The sequence below is a fragment of the Hyla sarda genome, chromosome 8 (assembly GCF_029499605.1).
Source record: "Hyla sarda isolate aHylSar1 chromosome 8, aHylSar1.hap1, whole genome shotgun sequence".
Classification (NCBI taxonomy): Eukaryota; Metazoa; Chordata; class Amphibia; order Anura; family Hylidae; genus Hyla; species Hyla sarda.
This window is the reverse complement of record NC_079196.1, coordinates 196,513,699-196,538,125: the sequence shown is the minus strand read 5'-3', so window position 1 is coordinate 196,538,125 and position 24,427 is coordinate 196,513,699. Positions and strand designations below refer to the sequence as shown.

The following is a 24,427-nucleotide window of genomic DNA, read 5'->3' as shown; positions in this document are numbered from 1 at the left end:
CTGGGCATAGGGAGAAGGGGCGAAAAACTGATAATGTTAAGAGGGTAAAGAACACCTGACGCATGCAAAAAAGCACATCAAGCTATGTTACTCTTGTCACAAAAACAACAGATCCCCAAGGGAATCGGGAAATTACTAGTGTGATAAAAGCCTTGTAAGAATTCTTCAGTCCTTAAGAAACTGCCTTTAAAAAAGCTCTGTTAGCAATCTTAAAGCATCAATTGAATAATCTTTTGACCAGTTACAAACGCAGTCAGCAACTTTAATATCATTTAACCCCTTTACCATGTTAGAATAGTCACTGAGTTAAGGTGGAACATCAATAAGACCAGACTGAAAACTATTTCAGCCTTCTTGGTTATTGGCGAAAGATCTGGTGGCTCCATAAACATTAACCAAAAATAACAAAAGTTTGTGGGTAGCTTTGCTGCTTGAGTTCCAGTTTAATTTGACTTTCCTATAATATAGGTGGTCTAGCAGAATCTTTACTGAACTTTTTAAGAACCCAACCTTCAACCACAATATTACTTTATCTCTCCTTAAAGCAAATCTGTCATCAGTATCACCCGCACTAACCTGTCATACAGGCTTGTAGTGCGGGTGATACTTACAATGTCCTGAATGGCCCAACCGTTGAGCCGTTATCGCTGTTTTTCTTTTCATGTAAAAGAGGTCCTTGGGGAATGGGCAGAGCTAGGACCAGAGCTCCGGCCACCCTCCCTGCTCTCGTGGCACGGCCCATGCTTCGAAACCAGAGTACACCCGGTAGCGGCGTCAGTTTCAGCCTCATTGAGACACTGATGCCACTTCCGGATGTACTTTTGGAGCGGTGCATGCGCTGTGGCGAAAACCTGCTGCGAGAGCAGGGAGGGAGGGAGGTCGTGCATATTGATGAGCCGGGCTGAGTGCCCGCTAGGCAGAAGATCACGTGGGGTGCCCGGAGCTCCGGTCCTAGCTCCGCCCATGCCCCAAGGACCTAATTTACATAAAGAGAAGACAGCAATAACGGCGCAACGACTGGGCCATTCAGGACATTGTAAATATCATTTTGATCAATTTCACCCTAACTACAAGCCTGTATGACAGGTTAGTGCGGGTGATACTGATGACAGATTTCCTTTAATAGGAAGAACATATTAGTTATGCAAAGACATGCACCTCGAAATAGAAGTGGATAACTCCTAATGAAGATACAGGCAGCGGCAGAGTTAAATCTTGTTTTCATTCTTTACGTCTCATGCAGTGAGGAGAGCAAGGCTGATGAGAACTAAAACAAGCAGGAACGACACGTGTGAATGTGTTTTAGCAATAGGCAGCTCTCTTTATACATCTAAGGGACATAATTGGTTCTGTCAACATGTGAAGCAAAATCAAATACATCTGTACCTGTCTGAGAGCCAGCGCCTCACATCAGCTCTCACATCTGCTAAGCCGGAATTACAGACAAGTCTTGTCTTACAATTACGCAGAAGAGGCAAACAATGGTGGTCAGCTGGTTTTTTTCTTGCATGAGACACCAATTACCGCCTTAAAAGCGCCAGTCTCGTCACAAAGGATCACAGAAGCCACGGGCACTCTACAGAAGAAAGAGCTTTCTGTTTTATCCCTCTTCTCCGAGATGTGAGCCGAGCAATTAGCAGGAGGATTTCCAGGTGAGATCAAGAGCCATGTGCCCTGAAGTGCTCGACAGCCCGAAGACTGATGCAAATGTTCTGTACGTATCTCCAGCCAGGAAAGAGTGATACAAAAACAAAAAAATCCTCATAACTGATGACACAAACACCCATAAATTAACTACAAAATTATATAATGGAAAGGACTCTACATATACATTTACACAAGATGGTGTTGTGGTGCCAAGAAAGTCCTACGTGATAAGGATCTATATAGTGGTAATGTGGCGGTTATGTGTCCCTGGATATATGTACAGTGGTCTTTTTATATGCACTCTGTGTGCCACCACGAAACAAAGATGAAAAACCATGCCATGCTCCTTCAGATGCCATATGGCGGCATTAATAGAAAAAAATGATATCCCTGTAATACAGGGCTGAGTAAAAACACTCAATATGGTTATGATGTTCTTTGCTAAATTGCTGGCAAAGTTGACTAGTTTTGACGCCAAAGATACATCAAAACCCTTATGGTACCTGTAAATAACACCATATGAACTCATAGAGAAGGATACCGAACCAGCACAGTCCCTCATATGGGAACATAAGATCAAAAATGAGGCACCATATGGGTGGTTTCCACTTCCAAACAGAGAGCTGTATAGTACAGATGTTTAGTATAGAATGAAGGTGGCCTAAGACTAAGCTTTGAAAACCATCTACATTGATGGACAATAACAACAAAAAACACAAGCAAATTGGTCACTTTTTCAGTAGCTTCAAGGCAACTAAGGACAAATGGCCACTTCGTTATGAAAGTTTATTACCATTTTTATCATTTTCACCCATTATACGTTTCCCATTATTTGTAAAAAAGCTAATTTGACAAACATTATAAGGTCAGATCCTGTTAGCCGCTTTGCACTAATATCCAATGCAATACAATACAATAGACAAAAGCCAATAATAAACACTTTGTTAATGTAACTTCCGCATAATTGTTTCTAAATACACACTGGTTAAGAAAATGTTTTTTTGTCTAGACGCAAGTACTTTTATTTGAGCTCATACACAATGTAGTATCAACATTTTATCATATATCTCTCTCCACATTTGCCATTGGTGGAAAGCTAGGGGTCCTCCATACATATTAGATGGTGGCTTTGGCCAACATTTATCTAATGTGTATGACCATACACTTTTATAGCAGTCTATAGAACTCTCATTATACTACTCTTAGTGCCTCTTAACCCAAAGCAACAATTGGGATTTTTTGCCCCGTCACTCCATAAATTTCTTTAATAATATCCAATATTTTTCCTCATCCTCGCATTTGGTGGATTAAATCTCCTTTGTTTACTTTACATTTTTCCAAGATCCTATATCTTTTATTCTAGAGGGAGTGTGGAGCTCTATGGACTATATATAATTGAAACACGTGAGTTAAATAATGAAACCATGGGTATATTTTCAAAGCATTATTTCCCCGTCTCCTCCGGTTTCTCCACCACCTCTTCCTCCCACTCCATTCTGTTATGATCAGTAGAGTCAAGGCTCATATGGCTTCTCACTAATAAATACAACTGAGCGGTTCTTAATGGTACACATCTATTTATTAAGATACAGTCTAATTAACTAAACTCATCAATGTCCAGCCCAGATGTTATTCCAATCTCTGCAACTCCACATTTCATTTGGAGATATTAAACAGACCAGATTCGGCTTAAAGGTGTACTCCACCCATAGACATGTTATCACCTATCCAAAGAATAGGGGATAACATGTCTGATAAAAGGGGGTCCAGCCATTGGGACCCTCCACAATCTCCAGGCCGACACTGCAGCGTTACATTCACGAAAGCCGGATTTTATCTTCCCGGGGCCTGCTGTAATACTTAAAGGGGTACTCCGGTGAAATTTTTTATTTTTTTTTTATCAACTGGTGCCCGAAAGTTAAACAGATTTGTAAATGACTTCTATTAAAAAATCTTAATCCTTCCAGTACTTATTAGCTGAATGTTACAGAGGAAATTATTTTCTTTTTGGAGCACAGTGCTCTCTGCTGACATCTCTGTCCATTTTAGGAACTGTCCAGAACAGGATATGTTTTCTATGGGGATTTTCTCCTAAGGACAATTCTTAAAATGGACAGAGATATCAACAAAGAAGACTGTGGTTATGATGTCAGCAGAGAGCACTGTGTTCCGAAAAGAAAAGAATTTCCTCTGTAGTATTCAGCAGCTAATAAGTACTGGAAGGATTAAGATTTTTTAATAGAAGTAATTTACAAATCTGTTTAACTTTCTGGCACCAGTTGATTAAAAAAAAAAAAAAAAAAAGGTTTTCCACCGGAGTACCCCTTTAATTAAAAGGCTCTTAAAAAGCATTTGACCTAGCTAGCAAAAAAGAAGATATTAGGATATGGAATAGCAAGACATCCCTGATGTTATTTGAAGTGGATATACGAATGAAGAAATCACAAAGCGTTTTTTGCAGTATAAAATAGCTTTTTCCTTTAGTAGCTGCCTTCAAGCAATAGGCATAGACAAATTACAAAAAAATAGTCACCACAAGTGCTGACTGATATCCGCGATAGTCCATGTGAACTCTGACCAATCTTCACCCTTCCTCGGGCATGAAGAGTTCAGAGGACTGACGCCTTCCTCTCATGAAGCGAAAAATTTCTTTTTAATCTCTATTTCTGTAGTACCCTCTATTTCCTCTATTACCATCCATCTTAGTTCACATGGTTGACGTCCCTGTTCACCAAAATGTTTCGCCACTCCTGTCTCCCCATATTTATTTTTCTCCACTTCTTTTTCATTTACTAGTGTACAGTTTGTCATTTTACGGATCAGCGCCCGATGTTCGCTAATCCGCCATTTGATATTTCGCATTGTTTGGCCGACATATACACGTCCACACGGGCATTTCAACAGGTATATAACCAGTTTGGAATTACTATTAAAGTATCCTTTAACGGGATATTTATTCCCTTGTAATGGATGACTGATGAAATCACATGTAATTATGCTGTTACAATTCTGACAATTCAAACATGGAAAGGTTCCCTTCTTTTTGGTTTGTAGGAAAGTTTGTTTCGCTACCTTCTTTTTCTTTATGTCAGCTCTTACTATATAATTTGCCAACGCTTTTCCCTTTCTATAAATAAATCTTGGGGGTCTCCCGAATAGCCTTCCATACTTCGGATCAGCACGGAGTATCCCCCAGTACTTATTTATAGTTTTCTTAATTAATTGGGCATGACTGTCAAACGTAGATATAAATGTCACGTTGTCATCTTTTTTCTTTATCTTTGTTTTTTTAATTCTCATTTTCTCTCTTGGAATCTCCTGCACCTCGTCAGCAATTTTTCCCACCCATTCTTCTTCATAACCCCGATCTGTAAACTTTTTAATCAGTATTTCCTTATTCTTGACATATTCATCAAGACTACTGCAAATGCGTCTAGTCCTCATGAATTGTCCACGGGGAATCCCTTTCAAGAACACCAGTCTTGTACCTCCTCCCCAAGGTGCACAAGGATATGAGAAAACCCCTGGGATGTCCCATAGTCTCGGGGGTTGATTCTATCCTGTGCCCCTTGGCTATCTATGTAGATAGCTATCTTCAGAGAATAGTAAAAAAAAAAAAAAAAAACTAGAGAACTGTTTGAGTGACACAAATGCATTCTTAGACTGTATTGAGGATCTTAAGGTTACTGATGATATGTGGTTATGCACCCTGGACATTAAAAGCTTATACACGAATATTCCCACCGATGAAGCAATGTGTATTATCAGAGAAAAATTGTCCAAAAATTCCACACTGGACAATTCTAAGATTAAGTTTTTAATGGATCTGCTGGAGATGATATTGACTAGGAACTATTTTCAATTTGGTGATGAATTCTTTTTGCAGATACAGGGGACCTTGATGGGGTCCCCGGTCGCACCTAGTGTAGCTAATATTTTTATGGCTAAATTTGAAGAACGCTTCGTCTCGTCACTGCCCACAAGCTCCTACGTAGAGAAGTGGGTACGTTACGTGGACGACGTGTTCCTAGCATGGTCAGGCTCATATGAGCAGCTAATGGAATTTGTTTTACAACTTAATGAATGCCATCCCTTGATTGAGTTCACAGTCGATGCCCATCTCCAGCGAATCCATTATTTAGATGTGGAAGTGTATAAAGAAGGCCCACATTTAAGTACCACATTGTTTAAGAAAGAAGCAGACAGGAATTATTTGCTACTAAAACAAAGTCAACATGCACCCCAAACATTTAAAGGGATTCCCCGTGGACAATTCATGAGGACTTGACGCATATGCAGTAGTCTTGATGAATATGTCAAAAATAAGGAAATACTGATTAAAAAGTTTACAGATCGGGGTTATGAAGAAGAATGGGTGAGAAAAATTGCTGACGAGGTGCAGGAGATTCTAAGAGAGAAACTGAGAATTAAAAAAAACAAAGATAAAGAAAAAAGAAAAAAGATGACAACGTGACATTTATATCTACGTTTGACAGTCATGCCCAATTAATTAAGAAAACTATAAATAAGTACTGGGGGATACTCCGTGCTGATCTGAAGTATGGAAGGCTATTCGGGAGACCCCCAAGATTTATTTATAGAAAGGGAAAAGCGTTGGCAAATTATATAGTAAGAGCTGACATAAAGAAAAAGAAGGTAGCGAAACAAACTTTCCTACTAACCAAAAAGAAGGGAACCTTTCCCTGTTTGAATCGTCAGAATTGTAACAGCATAATTACATGTGATTTCATCAGTCATCCATTACAAGGGAATGAATATCCCGTTAAAGGATACTTTAATTGCAATTCCAAACAGGTTATATACCTGTTGAAATGCCCGTGTGGACGTGTATATGTCGGCCAAACAATGCGAAATATCAAATGGCGGATTAGCGAACATCGGGCGCTGATCCGTAAAATGACAAACTGTACACTAGTAAGTGGAAAAAAAGAAATATGGGGAGACAGGAGTGGCGAAACATTTTGGTGAACAGGGACATCAACCATGTGAACTAAGATGGATGGTAATAGAGGAAATAGAGGGTACTACAGAAATAGAGATTAAAAAGAAATTTTTTGCTTCATGAGAGGAAGGCGTCAGTCCTCTGAACTCTGCATGCCCGAGGAAGGGTGAAGATTGGTCGGAGTTCACATGGACTATCGCGGATATCAGTCAGCACTTGTGGTGACTATTTTTTTGTAATTTGTCTATGCCTATTGCCTGAAGGCAGCTACTAAAGGAAAAAGCTATTTTATACTGCAAAAAACGCTTTGTGATTTCTTCATTCGTATATGCATCTGAACATGGACTTAGCCGCCATTGCCTAATCACATTCACCCATGTGCGTTTTCAAGGTACCACCTTTTTTGTATATATGGTTATTTGAAGTGGACCTGTCAGCAGGTGTTTAGGGTATAATGAAGGGACATGACTGTATATGGATTTTGACCCTGAATCCTTAGATACCTCTCATTACCTAATTGACTACTCCAGTGCTGAGATATCAGAGTTTAGAAAGATATGCAATTTAGGCTTTGGTGCCCAATGGGCATTCCCTCAGCAGCTAAATTACAGGGGAGAGGCAGAGATCACAGTATAGTCTAAGAGCTGTCAACTGGGGGGCAGAAAGTGACAAGCGCACAAAGAGTTGTGACTGACTGGTAAAGGGACAAGAGTGTGCTGGGCTCTAAAGGCTAAGGGGAACACCCAGTTGGCTCCAAAGCCAGCATTCGTGAATTCGCTCCTGTGTCTATGCAGGGGACATGGACCTCTGTATCAGAATAATGAAAGTATAAAAGATTGGACAGCACCAGCAGGCTTAAATGGGCACTGGAAAAATCAAAAACTTTTTATATGGTGTACAGTACTTCTTGGCAAAACAGGAACCTTTCTTATATACTTCTCAAACAAATCATCTCCTTTTTATATAAATCATGTCTAGGAGTCCCCATACCATCCAGAAGATAATCATGTATGGCTACAGCATGGAAACAGTGCTTGCCTGGGACAAGCCCCTTCCTGAGCAGTGATGTCAGAATATCAGAGAGTGGGCAGCAGAACAAAGGCTTTGTGCGCCAAATACACATAATAATACATATAAAGCATCTGCATGACCGAGTGAGTAACATATATGAGCATTATGTTTTTTCTGTGATACAGGTACGCTTTATAAGTCATCTGACCTCAACCTTGTGCCTGATAAAACCTCCCAGGTATCTCAGCCCAAACATGGTAATGTGATACATACAGTCATGGCCGTAAATGTTGGCAAACCTGAAATTTTCAAAGAAAATTAAGTATTTCTCACAGAAAAGGATTGCAGTAACACATGTTTTGCTATACACATGTTTATTCCCTTTGTGTGTATTGGAACTAAACCAAAAAAGGGAGCGAAAAAAGCAAATTGGACATAATGTAACACCAAACTACAAAATTGGGCGGGATAAAATTATTGGCACCCTTCAAAAATTGTGGAAAAATAAGAGTGTTTCAAGCATGTGATGCTCCTTTCAACTCACCTGTGACAAGTAACAGGTGGGGGCAATATAAAAATCAAACCCGAAAGCAGTTAAAAAGGAGAGAAGTTCACTTCTAAGCATGGACAACAGAAAAAGGAGAAGAGAACTGTCTAATGACTTGAGAACCAAAATTGTGGAAAAATATCAACAATATCAAGATTACAAGTCCATCTCCAGAGATCTAGATTTGCCTTTGTCCACAGTGCGCAACATTATCAAGAAGTTTGCAACCAATGGCACTGTAGCTAATCTCCCTGGGCATGGACGGAGGATAAAAATTGATGAAATGTATCAACGCAGGATAGTCTGAATGGTGGATAAGCAGCCCCAAACAAGTTCCAAAGATATTCAAGTTGTTCTGCAAGCTCAGGGAGCATCAGTGTCAGCGCGAACTATCTGTCGACATTTAAATGAAATGAAACACTATGGCAGGAGACCCAGGAAGGATAGGGGATAAGTTTCAGATTGCGGGGGGTCCGACCGCGATCTCCTGTACGGGGCCCCGGCTCGCTGGCCAGATAGGGCGTGTTGACCACCGCACGAAGCGGTGGCCGACACGCCCCCTCAATACAACTCTATGGCAGCGCTCTGGCTCTGCCATAGAGTTGTATTGAGGGGGCGTGTCAGCCGCCGCTTCGTGCGGTGGTCAACACGCCCCCTTTCATCAGGCAGTCGGGTACCCGTACAGGAGATCGCGGGGGGGGGCCAGCGGTCAGACCCCCCGCGATCTGAAACTTATCCCCTATCCTTAAAATAGGGGATACGTTTTTCACCACTGGATATCTCCTTTAAAATTGCTGTTGGGAAAAGGCACCTTCCAATAAGAGAGACCTGGAGCAGTTTGCAAAGGAAGAGTGGTCCAACATTCCGGCTGAGAGGTGTAAGAAGCTTATTGATGGTTATAGGAAGCCACTGATTTCAGTTATTTTTTTCAAAGGGTGTGCAACCAAATATTAAGTTATGGGTGCCAATAATTTTGTCCAGCCCATTTTTGGAGTTTGGTGTGACATTATGTCCAATTTGCTTTTTTCCCTCCCTTTTTTTGGTTTAGTTCCAATACACACAAAGGGAATAAACATGTGTATAGCAAAACATGTGTTACTGCAAGGCTTTTCTGTAATTTTCTTGAAAAATTTCAGGGGTGCCAACATTTACAGCCATGACTGTATAGAGCAGTGGCTGTTGGCTGTCTGGGCATGCTGGGAGTTGTAGTTTTGCAGAAGCTGGAGGCACAGTGGTTGGTAAACACTGATATAGAGATAAATTATGGTTTTAATCAGCACAGAATCTTGGATCTAAAAAGGACAGTATAAAAACTAAAGCCCAGATGATCATGTGCACTAGACATACATCTACTACTACAGCATACTCAATATAATCTTATGTTAACAACATGTGATTATGTATCCGCTTGAGAACAGTCAAAATACATATAAGATATTCAGAGTTTATTTTGTGCTGCAGTTCTGGGGGCACCAGGGCACATAAATTAGTTTAACAAACCAGACAGAAAAAAAATATTATCCTGGCTCTCCTTACTCTGCAACGTGTTGGCTGGCTGGACACCGGGATGGTTTGATTATTGTTAAGAGGCGGACTGCCAAAACGCCGCCGATGGATCGTCTGATGATGGATGCGTTGCTGCTTCATCTTTTTTATTTTCTGGCCAAATTCCTGGGAAGGCGGATCAAAGCAACACACTGCAGTATTTACAGAGGGGGAACGAATAGGTAGAAAAACTAACATATTTTGTTTTCTCAATTACCCAAAACAACAATAAATAAGGAGGCTGTGAGAGTATAGGCCAATAATGTTTTAGCAGAATTTATAGTCACATTGGTAAAACTACAAGTTTTAGGGGATGGCTGAAACAATGCTTTCATGCAGGGACATAAAAAGTTACCTGGGGCACGTAGCAAAAGTTTATTTATTTGTTTATTTATTTGTGTATTCATTTATTCATGTATTCATTTATTTGAAGGAGTTGTCTGGCAATTTTATTTTAAATAATGGTCAGACTGGGCTAATTTTTTTTAAATAAACACAGTACTGACCATGCTGCCATTCCAACGGTGTCTGTTCCCCAATGTTCACCAGTACCTGGTGAATGAAGAATTGCCTATTCAGCCAATCAATGGCAGCAACAGTGACCAGCTTCAGGCATCAAGTGTCTAAGGGTGCACTTAGTCGTGTAGAGAGAAGAACAGGTGGTGGTGAGCTGTAGGGAATGGGCACGAGGGGTGAGTCGAAAGTCAAGACTCAGCACGTTGTGTGTGATTTGCCTAAGTGGTCTCATAATTTCCAATACACTCTAGAGGTAAGACTGTATGTATTCTTTAAAGGGGTCACTTGGATTTGCCATGACTTTTAGATCAGTGGGGGTCTACGCTCCAGGACCCCCACTGTTAAAATAAATGGGCCATGGCATTGGAGTAACCTTTTGAGTTTTTATTGCCATAGTGGTGCTCCTAGTCACCTGGCTGTGCAGGAAACTGCAGCTGAATTGCATTGACTGGAATGGGGTAGGGTCATTCACTGGAAGGGGAAATATAGTAATGGGGACAGAGCACTACATCAGCACTGTGTGCCCCTTACTGATGTCCGATAGGTTGAGGACCCAGAAGATAGACCCACCATTGACCTTCTCACCTAATGTAGCCTCTTACACTCTTTTCAGTTTTCCTTCTAGCCACCTGGCAAAAACTGCATCTGGTCCCATTCATTTGCATGTGGCCATGCCTCCGTTCCTTGCACAGTGGGGTGGTTGGGGAAAAACTGTGAAAGGGATGGAGGACTAAAGCGGTGATGCCTCCCCTTCAGTCTCCCGGCATCCAAGAGGTTGGACCCCCATATGATCATGATGTAACCGCATATAATAGAGTAACATTAAATGGGTTTATTGTCTAAAATGAAAGAAAGCTCTCATTCAAAGATCCCAAATCTGAATAAGAAGATCTTCTTTGTATTAAGACCAAGAGGGCGAAGAACTTCTATTATGCACTCCCTGGTAAACAAGTCTTCTTGCATAGGTCCTCTGGGCTTTGCAGAAAGAAGGGATGATTTAAGTACTAATTGAACCAGCCTTACCGAGGAGCTGAACTGCTCCCACAAGTGCAGTTAATGTCAGGTTCTTTTCTTGCAGCTAGAGTCTGGGGCGTTATTGCTCAGCAATTCCAGCAGCATCTGGGACATTAGCCACGGCCTGCATTAATCCATACATTTTTAATGAAATAATTTTCTACCATGGAGCAGAGCCGGAATGCAGGTAATGTTAGGGCCCGCCAAGCTTTAATGCTGAGAGTAGGGACATGGATGGCCTATATGTCATTTGGGAACATGAGGCCCCTGGGACCAGCAGCTACCACGAGCAAACAAAGAGCAAAAAAAAAAAACACTTAGTACCATAGAACAGCATTTTAAGTAGCCCTTCATAACAGAAAGGAGTATTTCATGAGTGGCCATTTCACACCACCCACACCAGTCTTTTCTATTCAGCCACATTCATTAGAACCACAGGACTAGGCCATTAAAATGGTGGAGAACATATACAGGGAAGACTTATGAGTTTATTAAAATGTTCGTGTTCCTGTAAAAATAAAATTAAAGAAAAATCCCATAATATTATATAATATAAGGAATAAGCAATGTATGCAGCTCCCAAAGTCCCACTCTCAAACATACTGTTATAAGCATCTTGGAGATCTTACGTATGGAGATATGCCGGTACAGTGACACCAAAGATGCTCCCATGAAGACGACCCTACATTAGAACATGCAATAGACATAAATTGCAACAAGCAGATGAAAGCTATTATGTCTGATTCTTCTCTCCCCTTACACCTGAAGAGACGGGAGGACGCCATACACATTGGATTGTTCTGTTGGCCCTGGTCACCGAAATTGGCGGGTTATAGTCCCTGTCATTTGAGGATTAGTATTTAAAATGTAATATCATATATTATTTTGCCACTTGATTAGATGGCTATACAAGTTAGTGCTGGGCGATATGACCAAAAAGGAGTATCACGGTATTTTTCTAAAGTATCACAGTATTTTTTTTTTTTTTTACATTGAGACTTGCATTGACGTGGCGTAGCGGAACTAAATGGGCTTTTGGAACTAAATGATCTGAACACTGGGGCAGTGAAGTACCCTTTTAAATAGATGTAACCAACAACCCTACAGCCTCCAGCTGTTGCAAAACTACAACTCCCAGCATGTTGGACAATATAGTAGTGTATAGTATAGGTCAGTGTTTCCCCACTAGGGGTGCCTCCAGCTGTTGCAAAACTACTACTCTCAGCATGACCGGACAGCCGTTGGCTGTCCGGGCATGCTGGGAGTTGTAGTTTTGCAACAGCTGGAGGGCCTCAACAGCTGGAGGGCCTACTGTAGGTATAGTATATTATACAGACCCCTGTCCATCCCAGACCCCTGACTCACCTTCCCAGTTGCTGCAGGGACCGTCCGGGGAGGGTGGTCCGGGCCATCCATCCTTCCTGTAGTGTCCGGCGGCATCCCGGGTGGAGGGTGAACCGGTCCGGGCTGTCCTCCTTCTCCGGGGGTCCTCTTCTCCACTCCGGGCAGGCTCCGACCTAGTAACGCTGCATAGACGCCGCTGCGCAGTGACATCCGTGCGCAGCGACGCACATGACGTAGACGGCGTCTATGCAGCTTACTAGGCCGGAGCCTGCCCGGAGTGGAGAAGAGGACCCCCGGAGAAGAAGGACAGCCTGGACCGGTTCACCCTCCACCCGGAATGCCACCGGACACTACAGGAAGGATGGATGGCCCGGACCACCCCCATTACGGGTAAGTTTAATTTTTTTTTTATTGACTCCAGAGAGAAAGAGGCTCTTTGTAATGGCTTTCTACTCTGACATAGAAAAAAGTAACCTGAAATAATATAAGGAAAGGCTAGATGGACCTAGCAGTTTTCCAATCAATAATATTTCTAGTAAATCTGAACAGTTTATGGAATTTCATGTTGCTCTTTAAGAACACTAAGGCAGGAGAATTCAGTAGAAGGTCGGGTAGATGCTTTGCATATGTTTTGGTATAGGCCCTAGTGAATATTGAGAAAGGCATAAAATCCAAAGAAAAGAATATAAGTCTAAACTCCTTCTTGAATCATAAATGACCAGATTGATGCCCTCTTATAACAGACATAAACTATTTAAAAGATAACCTTATTTCCATGACAATGAAAAAAGTCAAGGAGCATGAAGACCAATACCAACCGCTGAGATACTTAACAATTACCAAAATGGGGGATCCTGCCCCAGCCATGGCTAGAAGTTATATGGATGGAGTGGTGCTTGAGTATGTGCCCTGCAGATCCATTCAAAGTTTAGGATACTAATGGAATCAGCAGAGCGGTTTGCTCTGATGGTCAATGAGGGACCGATTACTGGGATCTACCCAGCCTACAGGTGAAAAACTATTGGTTGTCGAGAGACCTAAATGGTTGGATCCCAACATATTGCCAGAAAATTGGACTCCAATTGCTTATTTCTGCTGGGAGGTGTATGAGTGGTGCTGGAGGATGAGCCATGCTGCTCCATTCAAAGTTTACAGTACTGATGGGAAAGAGCATAGCACGGTGCTCTGATGAGGAATCAGTGTCCGGACTGCACTCATCAAGGAGATAGGGGATACATGCTTCTGACTAGAACATTCCTCTTAAACAGATATGTAGACTGTCCAGATATATAATTTGTTAAACCATATTTCCATTCCTGTTGTATTCCACATTCCGCCTCTCTACAGGATGATGTCGTCACTGGGAGTAAGGTCCCACTTACAAGCGGCTCTCCATGTTCTAATGCATTATCCAGCTTCTCCTCCAGATCTCCACAGTAAGTCTACTATGATACCTTTCATGCATAATACAGGCTTCTATCCGGATAACATCAGAGATGAATGCTGCAGTTTTCTATATCAAGTAATTTAAGCTACATAAGCAATGTAGGAAAGCAGCGGGACCGGTCAGCAGGAGACATGGTGGAAAAGGAAGAGATTATGGAACCAGTTTAGGAGGTATTATTACCACTTTGCAGATCATGGCGGCAAGAACTTTACGTCAATTTCTAATGTTCACATGTCCCGAATGACAAAATTAAATTGACAGAATAAAAGGGATGGGGAATTTAACTTTGCTATATGTGACCCCAAACCAGAGTCTTGTATCTGCAGCTCCCTCTAATGCAGCCCTATCTTCTCTGTGTGTAGTGTGTCTGCAGTAGTTATCAGGCACATTTTATTAAACATGGTCTTCATTTAACAAGTTTTCCAAATTTTTTCTTTCTTTTTTTTTTTTTTTTTTTTTAAACCTACTGAAAACTATTCAGGTAGATGTTCACACCTGCACGGCCATGTTTTCAGGTGATTTTATTGCATTGCAGTAATTCTGACAGAACAACTGCTTAAGCCAACCCTACGTATGAGAAATGGAGAGTTAAAATGAATTCCATACATCTCACATCTAAAATGGGCACTGTCATTTTAAAAACATTGAATACAACTCCAAACTCCAGACAAAGAGGATCCAATGTGTGCCGCCTCACCACAAAAGGAGGATACAGTACTAAATATGTAGGTTTATTCGCATAAAAAATTGGAACATGTACGACGCGTTTCAAAGCCGGACCGCCTTCTTTTTCAAGTACAATAAAACAAATGCGGGGAAAGGGCAGGTTTAAATAAAAACATTGGAACGAGATAAACAGCCCAATGGTTGTTTTAATATAGGATCTGAAAATGTGTCGCTTCTCCCCTTTAAGTCTAAGGTTGTTGAATAATAATACAATTTATCGTAATAAGCAGATATGACACATTTCTAGTCTGCACCGTACTCTCTTCTTCAGAGCTAAGAAAGAATAGGATTTGGACTAGAAATGCAGCATTATGTGCTTCTTACAATAAATGATATTATTTCGCAACCTCAGAGACTTGAATGGGCGAAGCGCTGCATCTTCAGATCCTGTTGGAAAATGCCTTAATCATAATACACTAAGAGGTGCACATATATCTTCTTTTGTCTTTGTTATTACTTTAAAATTATATACAGCTTTGATCGGTTGGGGTCTGAATGTCACGACTCCGACCAATCTCCAAAACAAGCCAGGAGTAGACCAATCAAACTTTTGATATGTCTCTAGGACATGTCATATGTTTTTTAAAGCCACAGGTGCACTAAAAGTGTACTTTTACATATAGCACCCCTTTATACCCCTTTAATGTCCATTACTTCTGTATGTGTAATAGACAATGTGTTATCTTCCCTGTATGGATCCGTACGATTACAGTAAAAAAGTGTTTTACTGCTTTATCACAATAATAGCACATGAGTTTTTAGGTCACATCATATCAAGAGCCATTCCTTTTTATTTTCTCATCGATGTAGCCATAGGATGACTTGTTTACTACACTGTTCAAAAAAATAAAGGGAACACTAAGAGAACACATCCTAGATCTCAATGAATGAACTAATCGTATGAAATCTTTTCGTCTTTACATAGTTTATGTCAGAACCGCTGTAAAATCAGCCACCCCTGTGCAAATCACCAATTTAAGCCTCAAATGAACATAGTGCGCTCTCACTCCTGAGTCTTGTTGTGCGCCCGCAGAGCATTTTACGCCCACATATGGGGTATTTCCGTACTTGGGGGAAAGTGTGCTACAAATTTTGGGGGTCTTTTTTTCCTTTTACCCCTTGTGAAAATAAAAAGTAAAGGGCAACACCAGCATGTTAGTGTAAAATGTTTTATTTTTTTAAACTAACAGGCTGGTGTAGCCCCCAACTTTTCCTTTTCATAAGGGATAAAAAGAGAAAAAGACCCCCAAAATTTGTAACACAATTTCTCCCGAGTACGGAAATACCACTTATGTGGCCCTAAACTGTTCCTTGAAATACAACAGGGCTCCGAAGTGAGAGAGAGTCATGCGCATTTGAGGACTAAATTAGGGATTGCATAGGGGTTGACATAGGAGTATTCTACGCCAGTGATTCCCAAACAGGGTGCCTCCAGCTGTTGCAAAACTCCCAGCATGCCTGGACAGTTTTTGTTTTACAACAGCTGGAGGTTCCGTTTTGGAAACACTGCCGTACAATAGGCCATTCATTTTTATTGGGGGGACAGTCTAAGGGGTGTACATGTAGTGCTTTACCCTTTATTTTGTGTAGGTGTAGTGTAGTGTAGTGTCTTTAGGGTACATTCACACAGGCGGGGGTTTACGGTGAGTTTCCCGCTAGGAGTTTGCGCTGTGGCGGAAAATTAGCCGCAGCTCAAACTTGAAGCAGGAAAATCACTGTAAACAGGCCCCTGTGAATGTACTCTGTACATTCACATAAGGGGGGGGGGGGGGGGGGTGTCGAACCTCCAGCTGTTTCAAAACTACAACTCCCAGCATGTACTGACAGACCGTGCATGCTGGGAGTTTTACTTTTGCAACAGCTGGAGGCACATCGGTCGGAAAACCTTCAGTTAAGTTCTGTTATCTAACTCAGTATTTTCCAACCAGTGTGTCTCCAGCTGTTGCAAAACTACAACTCTCAGCATGTACTGATCGCCGAAGGGCATGCTGGGAGATGTAGTTATACAACAGCTGGAGGTACGCAACTACAACTCTCAGCATGGCGAGACAGACCTTTGCTGTTTGTGCATGCTGGGAGTTGTAGTTTTGCAAGATTTAGAGGGCCACGGTTTAGAAACCACTGCATAGTGATCTCCAAACTGTAGCCCTCCAGCTGTTGCAAAACTACAAATCCCAGCATGCCCAAACAGCAAACAGCTGTCTGGGCATGCAGAGAGTTGTAGTTTTGCAACATCTGGATGGCTACAGTTTATAGACACCTTTATAGTGGTCTCCAAACTGTAGCCCTCCAGATGTTGCTAGGCAACTCACCCACTTCCGTAGTCTTCACCAGGGAGCCAGCCGCACGTCATCGCCGCCCGCTGCCACCGCCGATCGTCACCGCCGCCGATGGTAAGTGTCCTCCGGCAACAGGACAGTTCCCCCGTTCTGCCCGGACTACTCTGGGTGGGCAGAACGTTAACCCCCCCGCCCCCCTGATCTGCTATTGGCCGGTCGCTTCTGACAGACCAATAGCAGGGATAGAAGGGGTGGCACCCCTGTTACCTCACTCCTATCCCTTCAGGGGGTTCGTGGGTGTCTTGGACACTCCTGATCACCCTTATTTTCCGGGTCACCGGAGACCCATATGACCCGGAAGCATGATGGATCGCAGATTTGTGGCGTATGCTGACATGGAGGAGGGGGGGGGCATTTGCACGGGATGCTTGCTGATACATACAGGTACGCCCTGGGTCCTTAAGGGGTTAAAGCTGCCTTTTGTACCTCCCTGTGGACGCCACCGACACTGGTGGTAGAAACGCTTGGTGGTTCTTTTATTATACTTGCAACGCTTTTATTATTATCTGATTTGCATGGCTAGGGTGGCTGGGCCCTGCCAAGCCTGGTCGGTGCTTAAACGGTTCTTTGTTCTATATAGCCTCTATTTAGCGATACAATCACTTTATCACAAGTGTTACTTATAGATTTTAATTTATACCCAGTAAAGGTTATGTTTTAAGGCACATCCGGAGCACTAATCTCCCTTCTTGTATAGGATTTATGCTGGATGACAATATTGCTATCTGGTGGCTTATGTAGGACCCCTGCTCCCTACTACGTTTCAGTTATTATTATTATTTTTTTTGGCAACACAAAACTACCTTTTATAAAACTGAACTAGGTGCCTTTGTTAAGTCTCAACTGCCACCTGACATGGACAGAGGTGCAGCAGAGAGCACTGTGGTCAGAATGGAAAGAACTACATAACTTTTTTCACGTTCTACAAGTGTTGCTAGGCTCACAAGGGACCCTTACTGTCACATGACAACATCATCTATGTCCCTTAAGGACTACTACTCCCAGCTAGCCTTTAGTACAGCACCCAACATGCCCTTGAGTACCATACACTCTTCAGGGAAGTATTTGAAATAAAATGGCACCACTCAGTGGCTATGTCTGGTAAGGCAGCTCAGCACAATTCATTTGAATAGCAATATGCTGCAATGCTAAACACAATCCACAGACAAGAGAGGCGCTGTTGAATCAAAATGGCTGAACAGAATAATGAGCGCAACTACAACATTTACAGCTATAAACAATGTCTATATCTCTTATAGGATTTTGAAAAGAACACTGAAATCACTTGCCCGGCTGCCTGTAAACAGAGTTATCTCCTTTGCAAAGGGAAAGAGATTCATTCTTCAAAGTCTCTCCATTTCCATTGTAAACGTAGTGTTATTGAGGGCACATGAAGTAGTAACAGTAAGGAGTCTGTGTAGGTTTATTAGTCAAATTCTGTCTGCGCCTGTAAAGGGCATACATTCCGCCGCTTTTTACGACTCTTATTCATTCGTTCCCCACTGTGTAAGGTTCAAAAGAAATCTCATAAAAGCAGGACTCTGAATTTTGACAACATTCCCGGTGAATCAAACTTCACTTCTTTAGATGGAAAGTTATTTGGAAGAAGCACGGAGCACAATCACAAATAACGGCACACAATGAACTGTAGAGCAATGGCCGACGTTACCGCTGTCAGTATAATGGAAAGAATGGCTCGGTAGACATAGATTCAACATAGCAGCAAACAACACAATAGCATGGATTTAATACAATATTTCCTTATACCCGATTCTCTTTGAACCTTTACTAAAAGAAAATTCAAGTTCTGCAAAGCATGCCGAGCTGTGGTTGTGGGATATATTGTGGAGCGACATTGGTCAGACTTAGAATCAGCTTCCACCACTGGAGAGAAAACAATGCACAGTGTTCCCATATTTAAATAATAACCAGCAGGGGTTAAGGAAAAGTCTTCTAGCTTTAAAGGTTGTCTGGTTTGAAATACCCATTTTCAAACACCATACTAGGGATTTTGGAGTTAAAAGATGTGGAATTCAGAGTGTATTTTAGGTTTTGAGGACCTGGTCCATTCCTCCATGACCTGGCCCATCCATAGATGAACATAAGAGCAATTCCAATGGGAACAGTGCAGTGCTCCATTCCTCCTGTGGTGGCACGGTGGAGAAAATTAACACTCAATCATGGTGATTGTTAGGACCCCCAGCAGTGTTCAACTTATTGTCAGGGAATTACATAAAACAAAAGAAATTACAAGTTAAGTAGAAACGTTACTTAAGAGATGGCCATGCAAATAGCAGATATAAATTCCTGCTTGAAGGAGAAGTATCAGGTTGAAAAATGTATCTCCTATCCAAAGGATAGGGGATAAGTTTTAAATTGCGGGGTCACTGGGATCACTCTCGCGATCGCCTGTACGGGGCCATGGGTCTCTCCTGGAACTGGAGAGTTACGAACCCTGTATGAAGCAGTGGCCGAAAATATCCAAACGGCTCTCCCATAGAGCAGTGGTTCTCAACCTGAGGTACAAGTATCCCCAGGGGTACTTAGCAGTTCTACAGGGGGTACTTGATTAAAAAAAAATCAGTAATGGCAACCACAGCCACTGGTTACTGGTCTGGATCACTTTGAAAGAAATGGTAGGCTGACGTCGCTGCACCGAGGAGCAGAGCAGGAGGACAGCAAAGGGGAAGCGCGGGCACTGGGCTGCTGTGGGCAGTAACTATCATCAGCTTTGGTGCTCCACTGCCCCTGAAGACCGGGGATCTACTGCTATGAGCCATAACAATAGGTCCCAAGACCAGAGGAGCACCAAAGCGGGACAGTATGGTGGCCTACAACTATATATGGGGGCCGTTCCGGGGCCTACAGCTATATTTAAGGGCACAGAGGGGGCCTAACAACTTTATGGGGACGTAATGCAGGTACTATTACTTTGTGTGACAAAAAACATGGGGAGTTTGTAAATAGGGGGTATTGTAGTGCAGAAAGGAGCCTAAAATGTTTGATAGGGTGGTTCTGTGGAGAAGTCTTATATGGGAGAAATCTTAATGGCGGTCTAGGCCAGATAGTGAAGAAAAGAAAACAACTCTGGTTAGAGAAGACGTCACCTGTAAATCGGGGAACTGGGGAGATTGGGAGAGGAACAGGGGGCCTGTTATAGAGGAAAGTAAAGCATATGAATTATACTATAATAATTACAAAAATGTCTCTAATATGGGGTACAATTTTTTGGGGAATGGTCTGTCAAGGGGTACTCAGGCAAAAAAGGTTGAGAACCACTGCCATAGAGATATATGGAGGGGGCATGTCGGCCACCGCTTCATGCAGTTGACCAAACAGGCCAACATCGCCCTGTGTATTTGCTCCAGCACTGCGGCGGGAATAACAGAACTCTGGTTCCCGGTGTCTGGCGGGTCAGAGTTTGGTGATGTGACATCACATGGTCATTCATCCAATCAGTGACTGCAGCAATATTTTTCCTCAGCAGCTGATTATAAAAGCGTCCATGTGACATCAAGTCAACAAACCAGGAAGCGCCAGACAAATAGAACGGAAATATTTTGCTGGGGAGAGAAAGGTAAGAGAGGTTTCCTTTTCTTTTTTGCACTTACGCCGTCTATGATCGTGTTTTAAATAGAAGACGAGCACCGGAGCACCCCATTAAATTTTCAGCATGTCCAAACAATAAGAAAATAACCAGTTTACCCATTGGAGAGGTGCTGCTGGACTTCAGGATTGGACTTCCATTTCCTGGGACCCTGGGCAAGCAGCTGATCTCTACACATCTAAGTAACCCACATCTGGGATGATACGCAAGTTTTAAACCTGTGTCAGGTGAGCGGCCATTAACTACTGTTTTTTTTTTTCCCCTTTTGTTCCCTAGGCATCCCAAGTCTCCTGGGTATTACACAAGTCTCCTTTTTTCTCTTACAGCAGTTTACCCATCAGTCTCTGAACAGATATCTTGTAGAGACACTGGTGAGAACGGGCAGCGTCAGCATTAAAACCACCACACAGAGGGTGTATTGGAGTATAGACTTGTAAATCATCGGCTTCACTCAGATTACAGAGCCCTGTGGAGAGGAACGCTTTACAGTAGTATGTTTTTAAGAATTCATAGACTTAAGGTGCGAGGAACATTACACATCTCCAGCATTACACACCAGTAGGTCAATGAACACTCTGTGCCGAAAGTGCATGTCTGTGGTTAAGTCCGATTTCCCATTTGCTCTGGCCGACCTGCTGGGTCCTACGCCAGGCTGAACCATATGTAACCAATGTGAATAAAACACATGTCTTCTCAAACTCAGCTTGGGTTAAACACTGCGTTTCCTTTTGGGCACTTATTTATTTATTTATTGTTTTCTTCCATTAAGATCTTTCAATCATTGACAAAAGCTTCTGATTCTAAAGCCGGGGTTGCAATTTGTTGAGGAGTAAGTGGCAGTGTGTCGAAAAAATACATGTTGTGTGTTTGCCTGAGCGTGTTGGATGGAAATTCTTGGAAATCAAGCCAAGCAATGCCGCAGTCTTCTCGGGCTCTGACCCCGCCACGCATTGCTTGGGACTGAAATTATAACGCTGACTAGATTACAAATGAGTGACCTGCGCTTGACATTGTTTTCTCTCCTCTTCCCTCAACTACATTAGCTATTTCCTTCCATTTCACATGTCTTTAGTCTTGAATAAAAAATAAAATAAAAAATAAATTATATATATATATATATATATATATATATATATATACATACACACACACACACAGAGTGGGCCATTTATATGCATACACCTTAATAAAATGGGAATAGTTGGTGATATTAACTTCCTGTTTCTCAAGATGGGTGGTGATTTTGAATCCAACTTTTGTTTTTTCAATAGGAAGAGGGTCATGTGACACATCAAACTTATTGGGAATTTCACAAGAAAAACAATGATGTGATTGGTTTTAATGTAACTTTATTCTTTTATGAGTTATTTACAAGTTTCTGACCACTTACAAAATGTGTTCAATGTGCTGCCCATTGTGTTGGATTGTCAATGCAACCCTCTTCTCTATATACTGCTATATACTAATATATACACCGCAGGAGAAATGCTAGCACAGGCTTCCAGTATCCGTATACACTGCTATATACTACTATATGCACCGCAGGAGAAATGCTATCACAGGCTTCCAGTATCCGTATACACTGCTATATACTACTATATACACCGCAGGAGAAATGCTAGCACAGGCTTCCAGTATCCGTATACACTGCTATACACTACTATATACATCGCAGGAGAAATGCTAGCACAGGCTTCCAGTATCCGTATACACTGCTATACACTACTATATACATCGCAGGAGAAATGCTAGCACAGGCTTCCAGTATCCGTATACACTGCTATATACTACTATATACACCGCAGGAGAAATGCTAGCACAGGCTTCCAGTATCCGTATACACTGCTATACACTACTATATACATCGCAGGAGAAATGCTAGCACAGGCTTCCAGTATCCGTATACACTGCTATATACTACTATATACACCGCAGGAGAAATGCTAGCACAGGCTTCCAGTATCCGTATACACTGCTATATACTACTATATACACCGCAGGAGAAATGCTAGCACAGGCTTCCAGTATCCATATACACTGCTATATACTACTATATACATCGCAGGAGAAATGCTAGCACAGGCTTCCAGTATCTGTATACACTGCTATATACTACTATATACATCGCAGGAGAAATGCTAGCACAGGCTTCCAGTATCCGTATACACTGCTATATACTACTATATACACCGCAGGAGAAATGCTAGCACAGGCTTCCAGTATCCGTATACACTGCTATATACTACTATATACACCGCAGGAGAAATGCTAGCACAGGCTTCCAGTATCAGTATACACTGCTATATACTACTATATACACCGCAGGAGAAATGCTAGCACAGGCTTCCAGTATCCATAGTTTCTGGGGCTGCACATCTCGTATCTTCACAGCATAGACAATTGCCTTCAGATGACCCCAAAGATAAAAGTCTAAGGGGGTCAGATCAGGAGACCGTGGGGGCCATTCAACTGGCCCACGACGACCAATCCACTTTCCAGGAAACTGTTCATCTAGGAATGCTCGGACCTGACACCCATAATGTGGTGGTCACCATCTTGCTGGAAAAACTCAGGGAAGGTGCCAGCTTCAGTGCATAAAGAGGGAAATACATCATCATGTAGCAATTTCACATATCCAGTGGCCTTGAGGTTTCCATTGATGAAGAATGGCCCCACTATCTTTGTACCCCATATACCACACCATACCATCAATTTTTGTGTTCCAACAATCTTGGAGGGATCTATCCAATGTGGGTTAGTGTCAGACCAATAGTGGTGGTTTTGTTTGTTAACTTCACCATTCACATAAAAGTTTCCTCATCACTGAACAAAATCTTCTGCGTAAACTGAGGGTCCTGCTCCAAATTTTGTTTTGCCCATTCTGCAGCACCTGAAACTACAGATACTGGAAGCCTGTGCTAGCATTTCTCCTGCGGTGTATATAGTAGTATATAGCAGTGTATATGGATACTGGAAGCCTGGGCTAGCATTTCTCCTGCGGTGTATATAGTAGTATATAGCAGTGTATACAGATACTGGAAGCCTGTGCTAGCATTTCTCCTGCAGTGTATATAGTAGTATATAGCAGTGTATACGGATACTGGAAGCCTGTGCTAGCATTTATCCTGGGGTGTATATAGTAGTATATAGCAGTGTATACGGATACTGGAAGCCTGTGCTAGCATTTCTCCTGCGGTGTATATAGTAGTATATAGCAGTGTATACGGATACTGGAAGCCTGTGCTAGCATTTCTCCTGTGGTGTATATAGTAGTATATAGTAGTATATAGAGAAGAGGGTTGCATTGACAATCCAACACAATGGGCAGCACATTGAACACATTCTATAAGTGGTCAGAAACTTGTAAATAACTCATGAAAGAACAAAGTTACATTAAAACCAAGCACATCGTTGTTTTTCTTGTGAAATTCCCAATAAGTTTGATGTGTCACATGACCCTCTTCCTATTGAAAAAACAAAAGTTGCATTCAAAATGGCCGCCATGGTCACCACCCATCTTGAAAAGTTTCCCCCCTCACATATTCTAATGTGCCACAAACATGAAGTTAATATCACCAACCATTCCCATTTTATTAAGGAGTATCCATATAAATGGCCCACCCTGTATATAAAATTGAAGCCGCACACTCAGAGCAGACGGTGAGTATGTGGGTGTAAGCGGTCTAAGGGACCCCGATCCTGGGTCCAAAAATTTGCAGAG

The 24,427-nt window shown here is 42.1% G+C and overlaps 1 protein-coding gene across 3 annotated transcripts in view; it reads right to left on the bottom strand.

Moving 5' to 3' along the window:
• The window catches only part of MAD1L1 (mitotic arrest deficient 1 like 1), a 790,601-nt gene that overhangs the window by 143,197 nt on the left and 622,977 nt on the right, over positions 1 to 24,427 (bottom strand). The window contains exon 18 of one of the 3 annotated variants that reach the window (XM_056535642.1): positions 9,633 to 9,839. The exons of the other annotated variants lie outside the window; for them this stretch is intronic. Within the exon in view, the coding sequence (XP_056391617.1) occupies positions 9,660 to 9,839 (180 nt within the window). The 3' untranslated portion in view covers positions 9,633 to 9,659. Of the gene's footprint in view, positions 1 to 9,632; positions 9,840 to 24,427 lie in introns of those variants that run through there. 3 annotated transcript variants of the gene reach the window in all.